The sequence below is a fragment of the Globicephala melas genome, chromosome 11 (assembly GCF_963455315.2).
Source record: "Globicephala melas chromosome 11, mGloMel1.2, whole genome shotgun sequence".
Classification (NCBI taxonomy): Eukaryota; Metazoa; Chordata; class Mammalia; order Artiodactyla; family Delphinidae; genus Globicephala; species Globicephala melas.
Window position 1 is genome coordinate 38140919 of NC_083324.2, and position 16858 is coordinate 38157776.

General features: G+C 58.4%; 1 protein-coding gene across 4 annotated transcripts in view; it reads right to left on the reverse strand.

The window, feature by feature from the left end:
- Window positions 1-7287, reverse strand: part of SEMA3F (semaphorin 3F) — a 29595-nt gene extending 22308 nt beyond the window's left edge. Inside the window, exons 1-2 of one of the 4 annotated variants that reach the window (XM_030867212.3) lie at window positions 6735-7287; window positions 2575-2732 (exon numbers count right to left, since the gene is read on the reverse strand). In XM_030867212.3, the coding sequence (XP_030723072.1) occupies window positions 2575-2686 (112 nt within the window). In that variant the 5' untranslated portion in view covers window positions 2687-2732; window positions 6735-7287. Of the gene's footprint in view, window positions 1-2574; window positions 3878-6734 lie in introns of those variants that run through there. The other 3 variants (XM_030867217.2, XM_030867220.3, XM_030867213.3) reach the window with 3 other exon arrangements.
- Between the last annotated feature and the right edge of the window lie 9571 nt (window positions 7288-16858).

The following is a 16858-nucleotide window of genomic DNA, read 5'->3' on the forward strand; positions in this document are numbered from 1 at the left end:
TCTGTGCCCCTCTTGTATATACAGGAGGAGAAGCTCCCCCCAGCCCTGGTCACAGCCAGGCCAGGGTCCAGGTTCTGTAGGTGTTGGTCTCCATTCTCACTCCACAAATGATCAGTGAGGGCCTACTCCTCACTGAGGGCCGCATCGTAGGCATGAGCTGCCTGAGACCATCCAGCATGAGGGGGGATAGGGGTGCACAGGGCCTGGTGCACAGTAAGTGCTGAGCTCCCAGGAGGCACCGGCCAGCTGGGTGTCCATTGTCTTTTCAGCCACTTTGTCTGTGAGCACCCCATCTTGTTCACTGCACAGTCCCCAGTGCTCAGCACAGGGCCTGGCACATGGCAGGTACTCAAGAATCTGCTAAACTAAGTGACATCTAAGCATAAAAGTAGGACAGGAGATCAAGTAGGAAACAGAAAGGTCATTCAGGACAGGGAAACCTGCCCGTGCAAAAGCACAGAGGCCTGGGGATGGGGTGGCCCCAGGCAGCCAACAGCCCCACCCCAGGCTGCCACAACAGTCAGCGCCACAGGCTGGCTGCCAGTGAGTTGGGCTTTTAGTCACTGTGGGTGTCAGCTTCAGAGCTAACTGAGGGGGAATTGACCTGACCGATGTGGGCTTCAGGCGTCGGCAAGGCCAGAGCACCAGCACTATTTCTGGCCTCTCCTCTGCCTCCTGCCTGACCGTGGCCCTGCCCTTGCCTGATACTCGGTTTCCCTCTCTGGAAAAAAGGAACAAAAGCCTTTGCCCCTTTGCCCCTGCAGGTCCAAGAAGGTTTAAAAGGAGTGTACAGAGACCCTCCCAATATCTTGTTTCTCCTGCTTCCTCTCATGGGTCTCCAGGGTGATGACAAAAGTAATACCCAGAGTGGACGTCTTGGTTCCAGGATCCCAGGGGTGCGGAAACCAAGTCACCTGCCCTGCCCCTGTGGGGGGAGGGGATGCTCTATTCTCCCTGCTGGCACCATGGGCTTGGAATGGGGTGAGAGGGGGACCAGGCCCCTTCAATATTTATTAATCAGCTCCGAGGACTTCCACCAGGAAAGGGTAGAGATATCAGCAGAATAAGTATCTCACCTTCTTAGGCCTAGGAGAGGAGTTGTCTTTTACAACCCAAACCAATCAACTCTTCTGCCCATTTCTCAGGCCCTGTGCAGGACTCCTTCCAGGCACATCCTCAGAAATTCACTCCCCACTCCCCCATCAAGTTGCACAGGTAATATGGGGCCAGGAGAGGGGCTCTGCTGGGGGACATGGGAACATGGTGAGGTGGGGGCTGGGCCTCAGCCAAGCCTGAGGAAGGAAAGGTTGGCCCAGCCTTTCACCCTTATAAGTGCATCCGGAAATCTGGTCAGCCAGGGCTGAGTCGGCCCCACCCAGGGCAGGCAGCTGGACCAAGTGACCCTGGGCCAGAGGAGGGCCAAGGCTGAGAACTCAGCGGTGACCCCAGGTCCCCCAAGCATGGCTGCTGTCCCTTATCCCAGGCTGAGGGCAGACTCTTGGATCATGCACACCTTCGAGGAAGTGGCTAGTGAGTGAGCCATCGGTATGCCTGGAGAGTGTGTGTGGCACGCGTGTTCACCTGCCTAGTGGGTTAGCTGCAAAGGTGATGGAGCCAGTGACTTCAAGCAAAGTGCTCACTGGGGATGTCAGGCCTGTCAGAACAGCACGTGCTCTCCCTGAACTCACCGGGTGGTCTAGTCTCTAGTCACAGCCAAGAGCCCCCTCCCCAATTCCTGGGAACCCCTCTCACGTGGAGACCCATAGGAAGGTTCCTCAAGCACCCACAGCCCAGCAGAGCAGGTCCTGCTCCTCTAGCTTTCGGAGGCCTCAGTGTCTGCCCTGATTGTCTCACCAGGCAGGGCAGGACCAGTGGCAGGGAAGGGCTTCTGTTTGTTTTGTTTTGTTTTTTTTTGTGGTATGCAGGCCTCTCACTGTTGTGGCCTCTACCGTTGCGGAGCACAGGCTCCGGACGCGCAGGCTCAGAGGCCATGGCTCACGGGCCCAGCCGCTCCGCGGTATGTGGGATCTTCCCGAACCGGGGCATGAACCCGTGTCCCCTGCATCGGCAGGCAGACTCTTAACCACTGCGCCACCAGGGAAACCCAGAGAAGGGCTTCTGCAAACACAAGTTTGAAAGGCAAGACACCTCTGTCACCCCAGTTATCACACAGAGGGAGATGCTCTGCAGACTCAAACCCAGAGGCCACACATTCTGGCTCTAGAAGCGGTCTGGGGACTTCCCTGGCGGTATAGTGGTTGAGACTCCATGCTTCCACTGCAGGTTCAATCCCTGGTCGGGGAACTGAGATCCCTCATGCCATGCAGCCAAAAAAAAAAACAAAAAAAGCAGCAGCCCAGACTCAGGACCCTTCTCCAAATATCTAAGTAGTCCAGTCTCCAGCTTTTCCCAGCAAGTCACCACCTCCTTTGTCAGCCCCAACACACCCAGTGTGACCCATGTGGCTGCACAATTTGTCCTTTTTTGCTCTGACCTCTCTTCTCTCTCCTGTGCAACAGGGCCAAGTGCTCTGGACAGAGGAGGATGCTGGGGAACAGCAAGGCAGCCTCTTACCTTTAAATGAAAGCCGGACCCGGGGCGTGGCCGGGAGGTAGTCCTGGGTTGGGGTGGCTGGCCAGGCCCCAGTCAGTAGGGAAGCCCAGAGGAGGAGGCCAGCGACAGGCATTGTGGGAGGGGGCTAGGGCCCAGAAATCAGGCAGCCGGCTAGACACCTGGGAGGGGGAGCAAGATTGCAATGTGTGAGGCAGAGTGGGGTATCCTGCCCTACCAACATTTCCCTGTGTAATTCTGCCCAAGGTGCCTCAGTTTCCCTATCTGAATAAATAGGGCGATGGGTGTCTCCTTGCTCACACCCTCAGACTGGGCCCATGAATGGCTCAGTGTGAAAACCTCATATTCTTTCTTGTCCCAAACAATGGGTCTAAAGACCAGCCACTGAGTGCAGCCTAGGGTCACCAGGACTAATAGGCGCCATGGGAGACTCAAACCCTCCCCGCATCACAGCTTCCTGACTTCCATTCACAGTGCTCAGCTCAAGCAGGTGATCTTACAGCCCTCTCTAGTTCCCTTGCATCCACCCCCAACCCAACGGGCTGTTCCTTCCCTCTCCCACTTCAAGGAATGAGGGAAGAGATGGGTCCAGTCCTGCTGGCTCCAGTCAAATCTCTCCTTCTAGTATAGGAAAATCTGAACCTGATTATTGGGGTTGGGAGCATGAGGGAGTGGAGGATGAGTGAGACACACATAGATGGCCTAGAGTGAGAGAGAGACAGCAGCCAGAAAAGGAGAGTCAAAGAACAGTAGGGTCTACTTTTACTGAAATCACAGCAGGAGGGATCCAGGTCAGACATACAGAAGGACTTCCTGCCATGAAAATTTCCAGCTCTGCCTACAGAGGGCAAAGAAGGGGAGCGAGGACAGCCAGCAGGCCTGGGGCAGGGTCTGAGCCAGCCTCAGTGTCCCCTGCAGAACTCCCATACCCCCAGCAGGCCCAAGTTTCCATACAATGTTTTTCAAATATTGTCTCCCCAGGCAGACTGGCTGTTGGGTAAACGCAGCCCAGCACCAGTTGTCTGAACATATTGCTCCCTCCAGGCGAAAACCAGTGCCAACTTCCCAACCGCGCCCCCCCAACCAGATGCACTGGGGGTGGGGGCACCAGGAATGACAATGTGAGCCCCATCCCCCAGATCTGTCTGGCCTACTTCCTTCTCCCATGGGAGACAGGACCCCAGGCCCACTTCTAGGACCCTGAGGTGTAAGAGGTAACGTGGCCTGTTAATCCCCTGCACTGGCTAACACATACTGAGGCAAGGCCCAGGCTCCACATCTGACTGTCCAACCCCACTCGACAGACCCTGATGCCCTCCCTAGCCCACCTCCCCCGAGACCTTGCCTCTCCTGCCAAGCAAACCACTGGTGGTTCCTCAGACAGGAAGTGCAGCTTCAGGCTGACTGACCCATTCCCCATGTGGTGCCCTCTGTGGGAACACCCTCTCCTGAGTGCCTGACACACCTCTCATGTTCCTTCCAAATCCCCCATCACAGGTGCTCCCTCCTAGGGAGGATGGCTGAAGGAAGGAGGGGAGAATTAGAACCAGTCCTTCCGCCAGTCTGCTGGGGCACAAAGCTGGTGCTGACTGAATGGCAGGCCCTGATGAGGCGGGCAGGCGGAAGAAAGGGCTGTGCAGCTACCAGCACCCTGGGGTTCACCTGGGAGGCCCCCACTAATAGTTGTGGATATACACACGTCCACACTTACATGCCCACACTCGTCCTTACAAGCATATGTTTGTTCAAGAACTTGACCTGCTAGTGGGGTGGGGCTCAAGGAAGCTGGGAGACACTGTCCTGGCTTGGGAAGGACAAGATGCAGGCTGGGTCCCTTAGAGAGCTTTGTTCCTCTGTATCAGGGGGCTCAGGGTGACTTGCCTCCTGTCCTCCCTGTGACCTCATTTCTCCTACAGCCATTTTCATGGTGACAAGGTCAGGGTCACCAAGGACAGTGGTGGAGTCCCCCAAGGTGTCCAGAAATGAGGAGGGCTTTGCTCCACTGGGCCCCTACAGGGACCTCCCACAATGCTTTGGCCCTTTAAAAGGGTGAATAGGGGATGTTCAAATCTGTTGGGGCCTCAGGCCCAAGTCTAGGCCCCCTCCTTGGCAGCCTGGGGGGTGGAGGAGAGAAGGAGAGGGAAGGAAAAAGAGGAAGAGAAGGACAGAGAGAGGAAAGGGGAGGGCATTTCCACAGTTGCTTCCCCTCTGCCAGCCCCTAGATGCATTCCACCCAGCCCCAGCCCCGGAGAAGCCCCCAGTCTGGCCCAGCCCAGGTGGGTGGACAGAGAAGGAACAGCCACCGCCACCTGGGAGCCCACCAGGAGGCGAGCAGAGAAGGAAGGAAGGAAGGAAAGAAGGCTGGCGGGAGGGAGCAAGGGAGGGAGGCAGGCGGGAGGGAGGAGGAGAGAGGGAGGAGAGAGGGAGGGACGGAGGAGAGACGTTCGAACAAAGAACCGAGGAGCTGGGGCTGGCAAGGGGTGCAGGGAAGGGGCGGCCAGACGAGGGGGTCTGGAGGCACCTGGGGGTGGGGCAGGGGGCTAGGAGGTCGAATTGTCCAGACTGATCCAGACTTCTCAGGCTTGGGGGGGTTGTGGGGGACAGCCTGCCTCAGGGAAGGAAGGTTGGCTCCTTCGAACTGAGAACAGCCTGGATGGAAGGGAGGCAGGAGCAGGGGCTGCGGGGGAACATGGTGAAGAAATTATTAACAGCACCCCACCCCCCACCTAGCTGCTCTCATACTCCCCCCAGCAGGCCAGAGCTCCTTCCTGACTCCTTGGCTTCCCCCTCCCCCAACACCCTATGGACCAGGAAGCGGAGACACACCAGCATAGCTAGGATTGAAACCCCCCCTTTCATGGCCAGGGTTTCCCAGTCAAGGTCACCTGGCTTCGCTCCATCTTCCCCTTCAAGGTATTCCTGGAGCGGCAGGGGTCTGAGGCTGGGTTCCTGGCCTCCTCTCCCCAACCCCCTGCACTTCTGGGCCTGGCTCCTTCAGAACTGAGGGGCAGCAACAGGGGTAGGCGTGCCCAGTGTCCTCACCTTCCAGGACACCTTACCCCAAGGGTCCAGGCACACTCCCTATGCAGCCTGGGAAAAGGCTCCAGCTCCATCCAACCCCCTGGACTGGAATGAGCCTACCAACCTCTGGGTGCAGTTTCCCTATCTCTCCAACTAGGACAGGGGCTTCTGGGAGACAATCTGTATGAATTCAGGACAGGAACCCCCAACCTCCAGAGCAGACACATCGGTGCCTTCATTCCCCCCCTCCCGCCTCCCCCAGGTGTTCATGGGCTGGTGTTCACAACACAGTTATCTCAAGAATTAGAAGTTATTTATCCAGCCAGGCCTCCAGACCTAGCTCCAGCTGACCCCTCCTGCCAGTCCTGCCTCATTCCTGGGCCACCTTGACACGTTCTGGTCCCACCTGCTCTAAGCAAGTCCACCTAGCTCCTAGTGTCCCCTGCCCACTTAACCACTGGGGCCCCAGCCTGCCCAGATCGGGGGCTTGACTGCAGGCTCTCCCAGCTCACTTACTCCCCACATACAGCAGGGCCCCTAATCCAAGCAAGACTCCCTGCTGGAAAACAAACCCAAACTAGCAGCAGAGGGTCAGGGGGCTGGCACAGAGCTGGGAGAAAAGCCTTGGGGCTGGCAGTCCTGCCCTGTTGATCTTGGAGACCCTCCACGTGGGGGCTGCCAGTATAGCGCTTCCCTTCCAGCAGACGATCCCCAGATCCGGACACTGAGGCAGGGCAGGCGTACCTACTGGGGAAGAACGCTGCCTGAGGCGTTAGTGGGAGAGCTCAGCCAGGAGAAAGGGCATGAGGCCTCCCGCTCCAGGAACAAGGCGGTGGAGGTGTATGGGAACACCCACCCACGCACCCAGAACCTTTCACAGAAAAAGTTGCTTTGCACACTGGTGACCCCGCAGGCCACATCCTCCACACATCTCCACATCGCTTCGATGCTGAGGGTCGGGGCAGCCCGGCCAGGTATAGGCACCCACTCGTCTGGTCACCCCTGCGTCCGCGGAAAGCCCCCTGGCTCTCTGAGCCCCAAGCCCCGGACACTTGCGCAGAGTTGCAGTGCCGCGGGTCCCAGAGGGATCACGGGGTGGCCCGGCTGCCTGACCGCTCCCTCCCGGTTCCCGCCGCACTCACCTCTTCCACGGCGGAGGGGCCTGGGCTCCCGAGCAGCGGCGGCGGCGGCAGCAGAGGGGCTCCCGGTTGAGCCGGTCCGCGCTAGCGGCCCCCCGGGGCCATGGCCCTGCCCGCGCCCTCTCGCCGCTGTGCCTGAGCCCGGGTCGGGGCCGCGGCCCCGGCTTAACGGGTTCTGCGGGCTTCGGGCGCGTCAGCAGTCGAGGCCCCGGGCCCCATCCCGGGCCATGGGAAGGCTCAGGGGCGCTCGGGGCCGCCTCCCCCCGGGTGGGCTGCGGGCGCCCCCTGGCCGGCGCGCCGAGGGCGCATTCCCCGGAGCGGGGCGCGGGCGACGGCGCGCGCTGGGCTTCGGGGAGCTACGCTCGGCTTGGCTCGGTGGCGCTGTGCTTGCCTGGTCTCTGGACTGGGGTCGGCCGGCCGCGCTGGGCTGCGCTCGGGGGTCACCGGACCGCGGCCGTACCCTCGCTCGCTCGCTTGCTCTGGTCTCGCGGCCGCCGGCGGGACGGGGCGCTCGGAGCCGCGCGGGGAGAGCCGGCAATTGGCCGCCCGTGGGCGACATTTGCATAGCGCGGCCCCGCCCCGTCCGCCCCGCCCGGCCCCACCCCCAGGGCGGGACCCGCCCGGCCGCCGTCCCGCCCCCTCTCCACCTGTCCGCGGGCTGGGCTCGATGCTCCCAGGCGGTGGGGCAGCCTGCGCCCAGGGAGGCTAATCGGCACCCCGCGCCCCCGCCCTGGCTTCGCAGGCGGCGCCCCCGCCCCACCCTGGCTTTGTCTATCCGTGGATACACCGCGCACACCGCGCCTGGTGTTTACCCGAGCACTCAACTCCCTGGCGGGAAGGGCAGACGCGCCCGGGAGCAACGAGCCTGCGCTCACCTGCGCACCCCCTGCCGTGTCCCTCCTTCCCACTCGCTGCCCGCCATGCCTGGCCCAGCGTGAGACCCGCAGCTCAGGGCCCGGGACTGCCCGGGCCGCTCAGCAGGTGGCAGTGCAGCCCCTGGGACGGCTGGCATGGCGGGACCTGCCCGCCGCCTCCAGCCCAAGCCAGGTCAGCCTTACAGCTCCGTTCAACCGCTGTAGAGCTCCCTGAGACGCCCTCAGCAGCCGGTCCTATTTAAAGCCAGTAGCCCCACGGACCCACCCCCTTACAGTTCCATACCCCAGAGGAGCCGGATAGGGGTTCCTAAAAGGGACATTGGCTTTCAAATGGCCTCCTGATGAACTGAGGGCCCTGCAACTGATCCGAGGAAGGGACCCTCCAGCCAACCTAACCCTACTCCCAAGGCCGTAGCCTCACCAGCCAGGACCACAGCCTCAGCCTGGCCCCATGCACTTTGCCAAGGTCCCAGTGGGCATAGGACCTCTTTGTCCTCCTTCTCCTCCCTCTTCTCCTATTCCCTCCCCTTCCTCCTCTCTCCTTTCTATTCTTTCCTCTCTCCTCCTCTGCCCTCCCCTTCTCTTCCCCCTCTTTCCTCTCCCCCTATTTTTCCTTGTCTGCTTCCTCCTTCTCTCCTTTCTCCTCCTTTCCTCCTCTTCCTCTACACTCCTCCTTTCTCTCTTCCTCCCTTGTTCCCCCTCTCCTCTCTCTTCCTTCTCCCTCTTCTCTTCCTGGCTAACAAGACATCTCTCACTCTGACCTATTGGCTGGTTGACTGCAAATGTAGGTTGGGGTGGGATGTTAGGGATCCTGCTGAGGGTCTCCTGACCCGGACTTGGACTTGGAGTGCTGGCGCACATGTTCCAAGCAGAGGCTGGCCACTGGATCTAAGGAAACACCAGCCTGCAGGGTTTTTTTTGTTTTTTGGCCGCACCACGTGGCATGCGGGATCTTAGTTCACGGACCAGGGATTGAACCCGTGCCCCCTGCATTCGGAGTGCAGAGTCTTAGCCACTGGACCACCAGGGAAGTCCCTTTGCTCTTTTTTTTTTTTTTTTTTGGTTGCAGCCTGCAGTAATGGTGGCTGCAGTGACAGTGCCTGCATGTCTCTCACTGTCATGTCTCATTTAAAAACACTGTATCGGGTTTCCCTGGTGGCGCAGTGGTTGGGAGTCTGCCTGCCGATGCGGGGGACATGGGTTCGTGCCCCGGTCCGGGAGGATCCCACATGCCGCAGAGCAGCTGGGCCTGTGAGCCATGGCCGCTGGGCCTGCGCGTCCAGAGCCTGTGCTCTGCAACGGGAGAGGCCACAGCAGTGAGAGGCCCGCGTACCGCAAAAAACAAAAAACACTGTGTCGGGACTTCCCTGGTGGTGCAGTGGCTAAGAATCCGCCTGCCAATGCAGGAGACACGGGTTCGATCCTTGGTCTGGGAAGATCCCATATGCCGCGGAGCAAATAAGCTCGTGCGCCACAACCACTGAGCCTGCGCTCTAGAGCCCGTGAGCCACAACTACTGAGCTCGTGTGCTGCAACTACTGTAGCCCACACACCTGGAGCCTGTGCTCCACAACAAGAGAAGCCACCACAATGAGAAGCCCGTGCACCACAATGAAGAGTAGCCCCAGCTTGCTACCCCTAGAGAAAGCCCACGCGCAACAACGAAGACCCAACGCTGCCAAAAAATTGAAAAAATAAAAAAATAAAAATAAAATCACTCTGTCAGTCATTCCTCCTCATCCCCACTCCTCTGTACCAGGGTCACCCCTGAGGTCACCACCACTGCACCACCATTACCAGTGCAGCATATGACACCATTACTGTGGTTTCCAAAGCCATCAATTCCAATACCACCCCACAACCTCCCTGGCTTCCTCAGAGCCTGGCCTCCTCTCTCACCACCACCAGCATGATCATTATCCTGCTCACTAAAGCAGAACTGTGAGGACTTGCCAAAGACAACTCCAGGGTTCTGGGTTAGGAAGGAAAGAAACTCAATTGATTTGTCCATGGAGCACCTCTCAGACACACAGATTAGGCCCAGCACACAGAGTTCTTTGGTGGCAGGGGGGTGGGAGGAAGGGGACAAGGAAAGGGAGGAGAGCTAGAGCTGGGCTTGGCTGCACACAGTGGAGTGATGCCACTTCTCTTCTAATCAGTGTGAGAAGGCTGAGTAATCAATAAAAATCAAAATAATTTTATTATTGCCACAGTGAATCCACACTGCACCCTTGCCCTGTGTGTGTCATGCTGGGATGAGCATTTTGTAACACTATTTGTCATTTTATATATAATATGTATCATTGGGAGGAATACTGTGGAGCTTCCTGTGATTTTGCCTTCAATTGCAGGAGTCCAAAGACCCCTTGAAACCAGCCCCTGATGCGGGGTTGGGAGGCCCTGCATGCCAGCAGGGTTTATGGTCTTTTGCCCCCTCCCCAGCACTTCACAATCCCATTGAGAAGCAAGTCCTGCTGTCCCCATTGTACAGATGAGGAAGAGGAGACTGGGAGAAGTGGGGTGAGGCCTATAAGCACCAGGCTGTGGTGTGGGAAAGGTGGCATTTTCAGGAGCTATGGGAAGGCTCCAGGAGGGAAGGGCCAGGCCACAGGGCCCACATGAAGCCAAGGGCCTGCAACTCAGAACGGTGCTGGGGGGCTGGCAATGAGTGCTAGAGCCACACGCGGCACTTAGGGAGTTCAATAAATCTTTACTGAATGAATAAGAGGGCAAATTCCTGCAATACCAGATCCAAGAGGGCGCGTGAGCCAAGAGCACAGGAGCCAACTCCATGCCTACTACCTAGCTCCTCTGGACTGGCTGCCCCCGCCCGACACTCTCCCTGCCACCCAGAGTCCTTCAGTCTTTCCCTCTAAAAGCCACTCTGCTGTGCTAGCTCCACCTGAGAACCACCCAGGATGCCCTGTGGGGTTGCCTGAACGGAGACCAGGCCAGGCTAACACCTGCCTGGCCTCCATCCCTCCCTCCTCTACAGACACTTGGACCCCACGCATTCTTCTTTTCCAGCTCCCCCATGGCCCACCCTAGTACCAGCCTGGATACACAAGGTGGTAGGGAGTTCAGAGATGGTTACGCCAGGTCAGGTTCCCCCACTGACCCAGCCTCTGGAGCAGCCCCCTCTCTCTTCCCACATGGGGATGGGCCCTTGGGGTGATATCCTGGCTGTGTAGCCTTGGGCTCATGGCTCAGCTTCCCAGAGCTTCTGAGGTGCCACAAAGCCCAACAATGGGGGTTACACCTGGGAAGGAATTGGCCCCCTTTGTCCCAGCCCCCGCCCTGGGTGATGGTGCTGCAGTGGGCAGGAGAGCTTTGAAGGTCTTCTCCCCCAAACACCTCCAGCCCTTCCACCTGGCCCAGACTTTGTTTCTGGCAGTGCTCATGCCTGTTTCACTTCCTTCTGGCTCTTCCAGCCTGTGCTGCTGGGGACTGAAGTGCAGCCCTGGGCCTCCTGCTGCCTGTCGATCCTCTGTCTGTCTACACTATTTGTCTCTATCTGGCGTCCCCTGTGGGGACAGGGCAGCCGCTGTACTGGGTAACCTTGAGAGAAAACTTGCCCTCCTGGCCTCTGCATCTGGAAGGCTGAATAAGGAAGGCCTGGGCTCAGGGACTGGCCATGCCCCCTTGATGAAGGTGACGACTAAACCAGCACTCTCTCCTCTGGCCGGGTCTCTGGGGAACCTGTTTCCCGGGCCTAGCAGGCTAAGCAAGCCTCGGCCCGCCCAGCCCCAGCGCTGCTGGCTCAGATTTCCTCGCTTTCTGGTTTTCTCATCTCCTCTGCCCCAGGCGCTGCCTGCTTTCTGGCCCAGCCCCCACCCATCCGGAACTGGATCCCACAGAGGGGGTGTCGGAAAGGGGGCCCGGGAGGGGGCGCACGGAGGTGCTTGGCCATACCAGGAAGGGGCGGGCCGTGAGGAGTCACCCACGGCCAGGGTGCAGGATGGGGTTCAGCTCAACCTTCCCCTGCCCAGCCTGCCCCAGGAGCTGGCTCTGAGCCCATCAAAAGCTGGAATGACCCGCCTCCCTGGCTGCTCCCCAAAGCTGCCTCTAGGCCTTTTCTGCTGTTGTCCCCTCTACCGGGAATGCTCTTCCCGACTTCAGTGCCAGTGTAAACCCTGTGTTTCCTCTAGCCCAGAGCCCTCGGCCACCTCCTCCAACCCCAAACACTGTCCCTTTCTGCACAAAGGGCCGGTGTCCCTTCTTGAGGCTGCTTCATCCTCCCTTTCCACACCAGAGCCCTGCAGGCATCCCAAGCCTCTTTGAGGAGCTCTGCCCTCTCTTTGTCTCTGGGTCTTTGCACATGCTGTTCCCCTGTGCCTGGAATGCCTTTCCTATTTCCTTCTAGATTCTGCAGGCTTCTAGGAAGATATTACCTCCCAGAAAGCCAATCCTAATGGCTGGGTCAGGAGCGTCCTTGGGCCCCTGCGGGTCCTGCATCCCCATCCAGACATTAACAGACCCAGGCCTCTCTGCGTTCTCCTGGCTGGGTCCCACGTAGACCCATCAGCAACTGCTTCTCGTGTGCATTCAGACTGAATAAGAGAGGGAGCCACGGGCTCTGAGTTGCCACTTACTCCCTCATCCCATATTTGTATTACTGTGTGTGTGTGTGTGTGTGTGTGTTTGTATATGTTGAGGGAGGTGGGGGTCGGGTGGGCCCAAGCTTGGCTGGCTGCCAAGTGACCCATGACCGTCAGCCAGCCTGAGCATATCCTGTTTAGACAGAGGCCAGACAGCCAGCCCTCACTCACTTGGGCCTGTCCTGCCCCTGCTGGGGAGCCCAGGTCTTGGGCCTAGAGCTCAAACCTTATCTGCTCCAGAGAGGCCTCCTTACTAAGAATTGGGATGGGGATTTTGCATTTCCTCTGCCCCCATGGTACAGATCTTTTTTCTGGGTGCCTGGGCCCTGGGTCATTTATGGTTGGGCAGCCCCAGCCACTGGCTAGGGGTGGGGGATGTGGAGCTTGGCTGAAAAGACCTTGGATCTGGAGCCCACCTGGGAGGAACCACCAGCCACTCTTTGGCTTTGCTCAGCTCAGTTGGGACAGCCCCATCCTTCCAGCTGCTCGGGCCAAAAAGTCTTTGAATAAGCCTGGACTCTCTCACACATCTACATCTAAGCCATCAGTAAATACTTTCAACTTCACCTTCAAAATATGCAAAATATCAGGTAACAACTTCCTACCTTCTCCCTGGCCACCAGCTCTGCAGCCACTGCCTCTGCAGCTTCCACCTCCACAGCCAACCTCATCTCTCACCTGACAAGTATGGGAGACTCCTGACTGGGCTCCCAGCTTCTGCTCTTGCCTCCTGCTAGCCAGCCAGGATCCAGAGGGACCCTGTTAAGATGGAAGCCAGGGCATGTCTCTTTCTTATATAAGATTTTAAAAAATATTTATTTTTATTTATTATCATTTATTTTTGGCTGCATTGGGTCTTCATTGCTGCGCACGGGCTTTCTCTAGTTGCAGCGAGCAGGGGCTACTGTTCGTTGCGGTGCACGGACTTCTCAGTGCAGTGGCTTCTCTTGCTGCGGAGCACGGGCTCTAGGCGCGCGGGCTCTAGGCGCGCGGGCTTCAGTAGTTGCAGCGCCCAGGCTCAGTAGTTGTGGCTCGTGGGCTCTAGAGTGCAGGCTCAGTAGTTGCGGTGCACGGGCTTAGTTACTCCGCGGTGTGTGGGATCTTCCCGGACCAGGGATCGAACCCATGTCCCCTGCATTGGCAGGTGGATTCTTAACCACTGCCCCACCAGGGAAGCCCCATGTCTCTTTCTTGTCCAAAGTTCTCAGTGGCTCCGACTTCGTTGAGAGTCAAAGCCAAGTCCCTGCAGTGGCTGTCTCCCCAGCCTGCTCCCATCTCTGACTCATGTCCTCCTGTTCCTGGCCACAGCCTCCTCCCTCTTCCTCCCACATGAGGCACTTCAGCCTCAGGGCCCGTGAAATGACTGTTCCCTTTGCCTGGATGCCCTTCCCATAGGCACCTCTATGACTTCTCCTTCACCTCCTTCTGGTTTTTGCTCAGATAGTACCTTCTCAGTAATATCTACAACCACTACCCCAGCACTCTTGACTTTCCCTTCCCCTCGTCTCTTTCTATACGACATTTTTTGCTTCTTTTTTTTTTTTTTTTTTTGGTGGTACGTGGGCCTCTCACTGTTGCGGCCTCTCCTGTTGCGGAGCACAGGTGGCTCCGGACGTGCAGTCTCAGCGGCCATGGCTCACGGGCCCAGCCGCTCCGCGGCATGTGGGATCCTCGTGGACCGAGGCCCGAACCTGTGTCCCCTGCATCAGCAGGCGGACTCTCAACCACTGCGCCACCAGGGAAGCCCTTTTGCTTCTTTTTATGCTTGTTAGTTATTGTCCATTTCCCTACCCCTGCTAGACTATCAGCATCAAGAGGGCAGGAACTGTTTTGTCTGTTTGCTGCTTCCCCAGCACCCAGAATGGAGACTGGTATACACCAGTCTCACTGAATGAGAGAGGGGCTCAACCCAGGGCCTCTCTGTACTCTGATCAGGGACCAGGAGCTGCTTTCTACCCTGGTCTTTGGGTCTCTGCTCACACTCCCTGGAGCTGAGGACAGGGCAGGGATGGGTACCCATGTGCTGTTTCCTCCTCTATGGAAGAGCTGGCCTGAGTAGACAGTGTCTCAAGCTACAGCCCCAGAGACTCAAGGTAGACTCTGCCTTGACTTGAAAGGCAGGGAAGCTCCAGCTGTGAGCCCCCCAGGGGCAGGCATAGTCCCTTAGGCAGAGGTGTGTCTCAGAGCTAGGGGAGACCCAGGCAGCCCCCCAACAAAGCTGACTGCGCCGGGCTCTGATCCTGTGGGGTTTCTGGCTGCCTCCCAGGCCCACATCTGCTGCACACACCCCTTCCATGTGTCTGTGTGGCCACAGTCCTGGGAGAGGGGGGCCCAAGGAGGGTCCTGCAGCCAGGCCTGCAAGCTGGGATCTGGACTTACTTAGTTCCAAATGACTGGGGAATGTCTCTTCCGTGACAGCCGCAGCATGGCCTCCCCTGGTCCCTCATTCCCAGCAGGGAAGTGGGGCCCAGATGAAGGCAGCCCCCCGGAAGGGGGAGGGGCAGGTGGGCAGACCGTGGGTACCCTGCCATCCTGGCCCTCTTCCCTAAGCCTGGCTTCAGGTCTTCCCTGAGGAAGGACTACAATATGAGGTCACTGTCCATACCCTCAGACCAGAGATCTAAGGCCAGAGCATCCCATCTCTGTCTCCATCCCCCGTGAGCCAGGAAATGGAGGATCTTGGCCAGCACCATTGCCTATTCCGGGCTGTAAGGCATCTGTGGCACAGCAGCACTGGGACTGGCCAAGGAGGAATGCTCCTTGCAGAGAATCTCTCCTTTACAGCTCATAGGCTCGTGCCTTAGGGGAGTGTCGGGTAGCAGGGCTAATGCCAGGCAGTGGGGAGCTGGGCCTGCCCTGGCCAACCTGGTGTCCTAAGCACTCCATCCAGAATGATGAGCCTCTTTGCTCCATGTATGTGGTTGGCAGGGCAATGATGCTGAGCTCACACTCCCTACCCTGGGATAGGGTGCCATCCTGTCCTGTGAGGGTTTGATTTCCAAACATAATTGGGTAGAGTGGACACCTTGGCCTTACCTGGTTTCTGGACCTGCATCCAGGAACTGGGGGCTCCACTTGTGCTATCTGTGGAGTCTTAGGGAGGATGACAGCCTCTGGCTCACCTTGGCCAGAACACTACTGTGTACCCAATTCATAGAAGGGAATACTGAGACCTCGAGGAGCAGGAGCCTGGGCAACCTTTTCTGGGGATTCCAGACTAGGGCTGCCTTGAATATTGGCGTGTAGCCTCTGATTGAGGAAGGACTAGGACTGGCCTGAGGGTAATGAGGCCAGTATAGTCTGATTTAAGATTTTAAAGGATTCCTCTGGCTCCTAGGGGGCCAGAAAGGAAGCTATGAGCCTCCAAGAGAGAGGGGACAGGGACCTGGCTAGCTTACTAGGGGTGCTGCTGGGTATTCTCAACTCAGCCAGGGTCCCCTCACCTTTCCCTTGAGCCTATGTATCAGATCTGACCCAGGATTTGGGAATGGGGAAAGAGACTTCCTTCCTGGCCTCATACACCCTCCACATGTGGTCTGGCTGGCCAGCCTCCCTGCCCCCGCTCCCCTGAAACAGTGGTTTAAGCTTTAATCCGAGGACAAGTTTCTGCAAAGCTCATGTTTGCTGCCGGAAGGAGCAGGGACCAGCTGAGATGGAGGGATAAGGTGGGAGGGGGATTTGGAGGAAGGGAGGGGGCAGGGAGAGATCAGAAATCCACACTCCACCCTCTGCCCTGCCTGTCTCCTGCTCCTCCAGACTAACTTGGAGGGGCCTTGTTCTTGCCACCCAGAGGGATGCATTCATGTGTCCACAGCATGCCTGAGTACCTACTGTGTGCCACCTCTATCAGTCACATCCACTCAGCTCACAAGGAACGGTCTCTGGGACCCCAAGCTGCACCCCTTGGCCAGCCCAGCCCTGGACAGGTCCTGATTCCCCAGGACACTGGTCAGGGGCACAGAGGGGCACTACCTCCTCAAAAGGAGGCTGTTGCCATCCCCCCTCCCCAGTTTCTGGTCTCCTCACAATCCCTGAGGGGAAACTGCAGCCTGCAGCATGCCCCCGCCCCTTGTCCTCTCATGGAGTACCCCTTTTCCTGTCATGTTGCCCCAACGTCTTTCCACCCCACTCCTCACTGCAGCCCTCCCACACCACCCTCCACCGCGAGGCCGCCTTCTCCTCACTCTTCTCTCTGTGCACCTAGCCCCTGCCCAGGGCGCCCACCACTCTGGACTCACTGCAGCTTCCCCACCAGCTGAGTAGCCCCAACTATCCTCCCAGCCAAGAATATCTGTACCCCAGCCTGAGAGGAATCTTATCCTTGGGGTGGCCCAAATATGGCATCTTGGGCAGCAACTCAAAGCCCTGAGTCAACACCGAGCCTCAGGAAGCCCACATTTCCCAGCCAGGGTCTGGCTGGGCCCAGGCTAGGCTATGGGGCCCCATTCCCCAGGAAGGGGCCAGGCAGGGCTGCTGGGGCCCAGCCTCTGGTTAACATGGTGTCCCTTGCTGCAGGTTTAGTCACGCAGAGGGGGGACCCAGTCCTGGGTGTTGGCTTGCTCATGTCTCAGGCTCTGTGGTCTTGGGGACACAAGGTGGTCCAGTCCAGGCCTCCATCATCCTGGGGCCTTCAGTTGGGGAAGGCTTCCTGGAG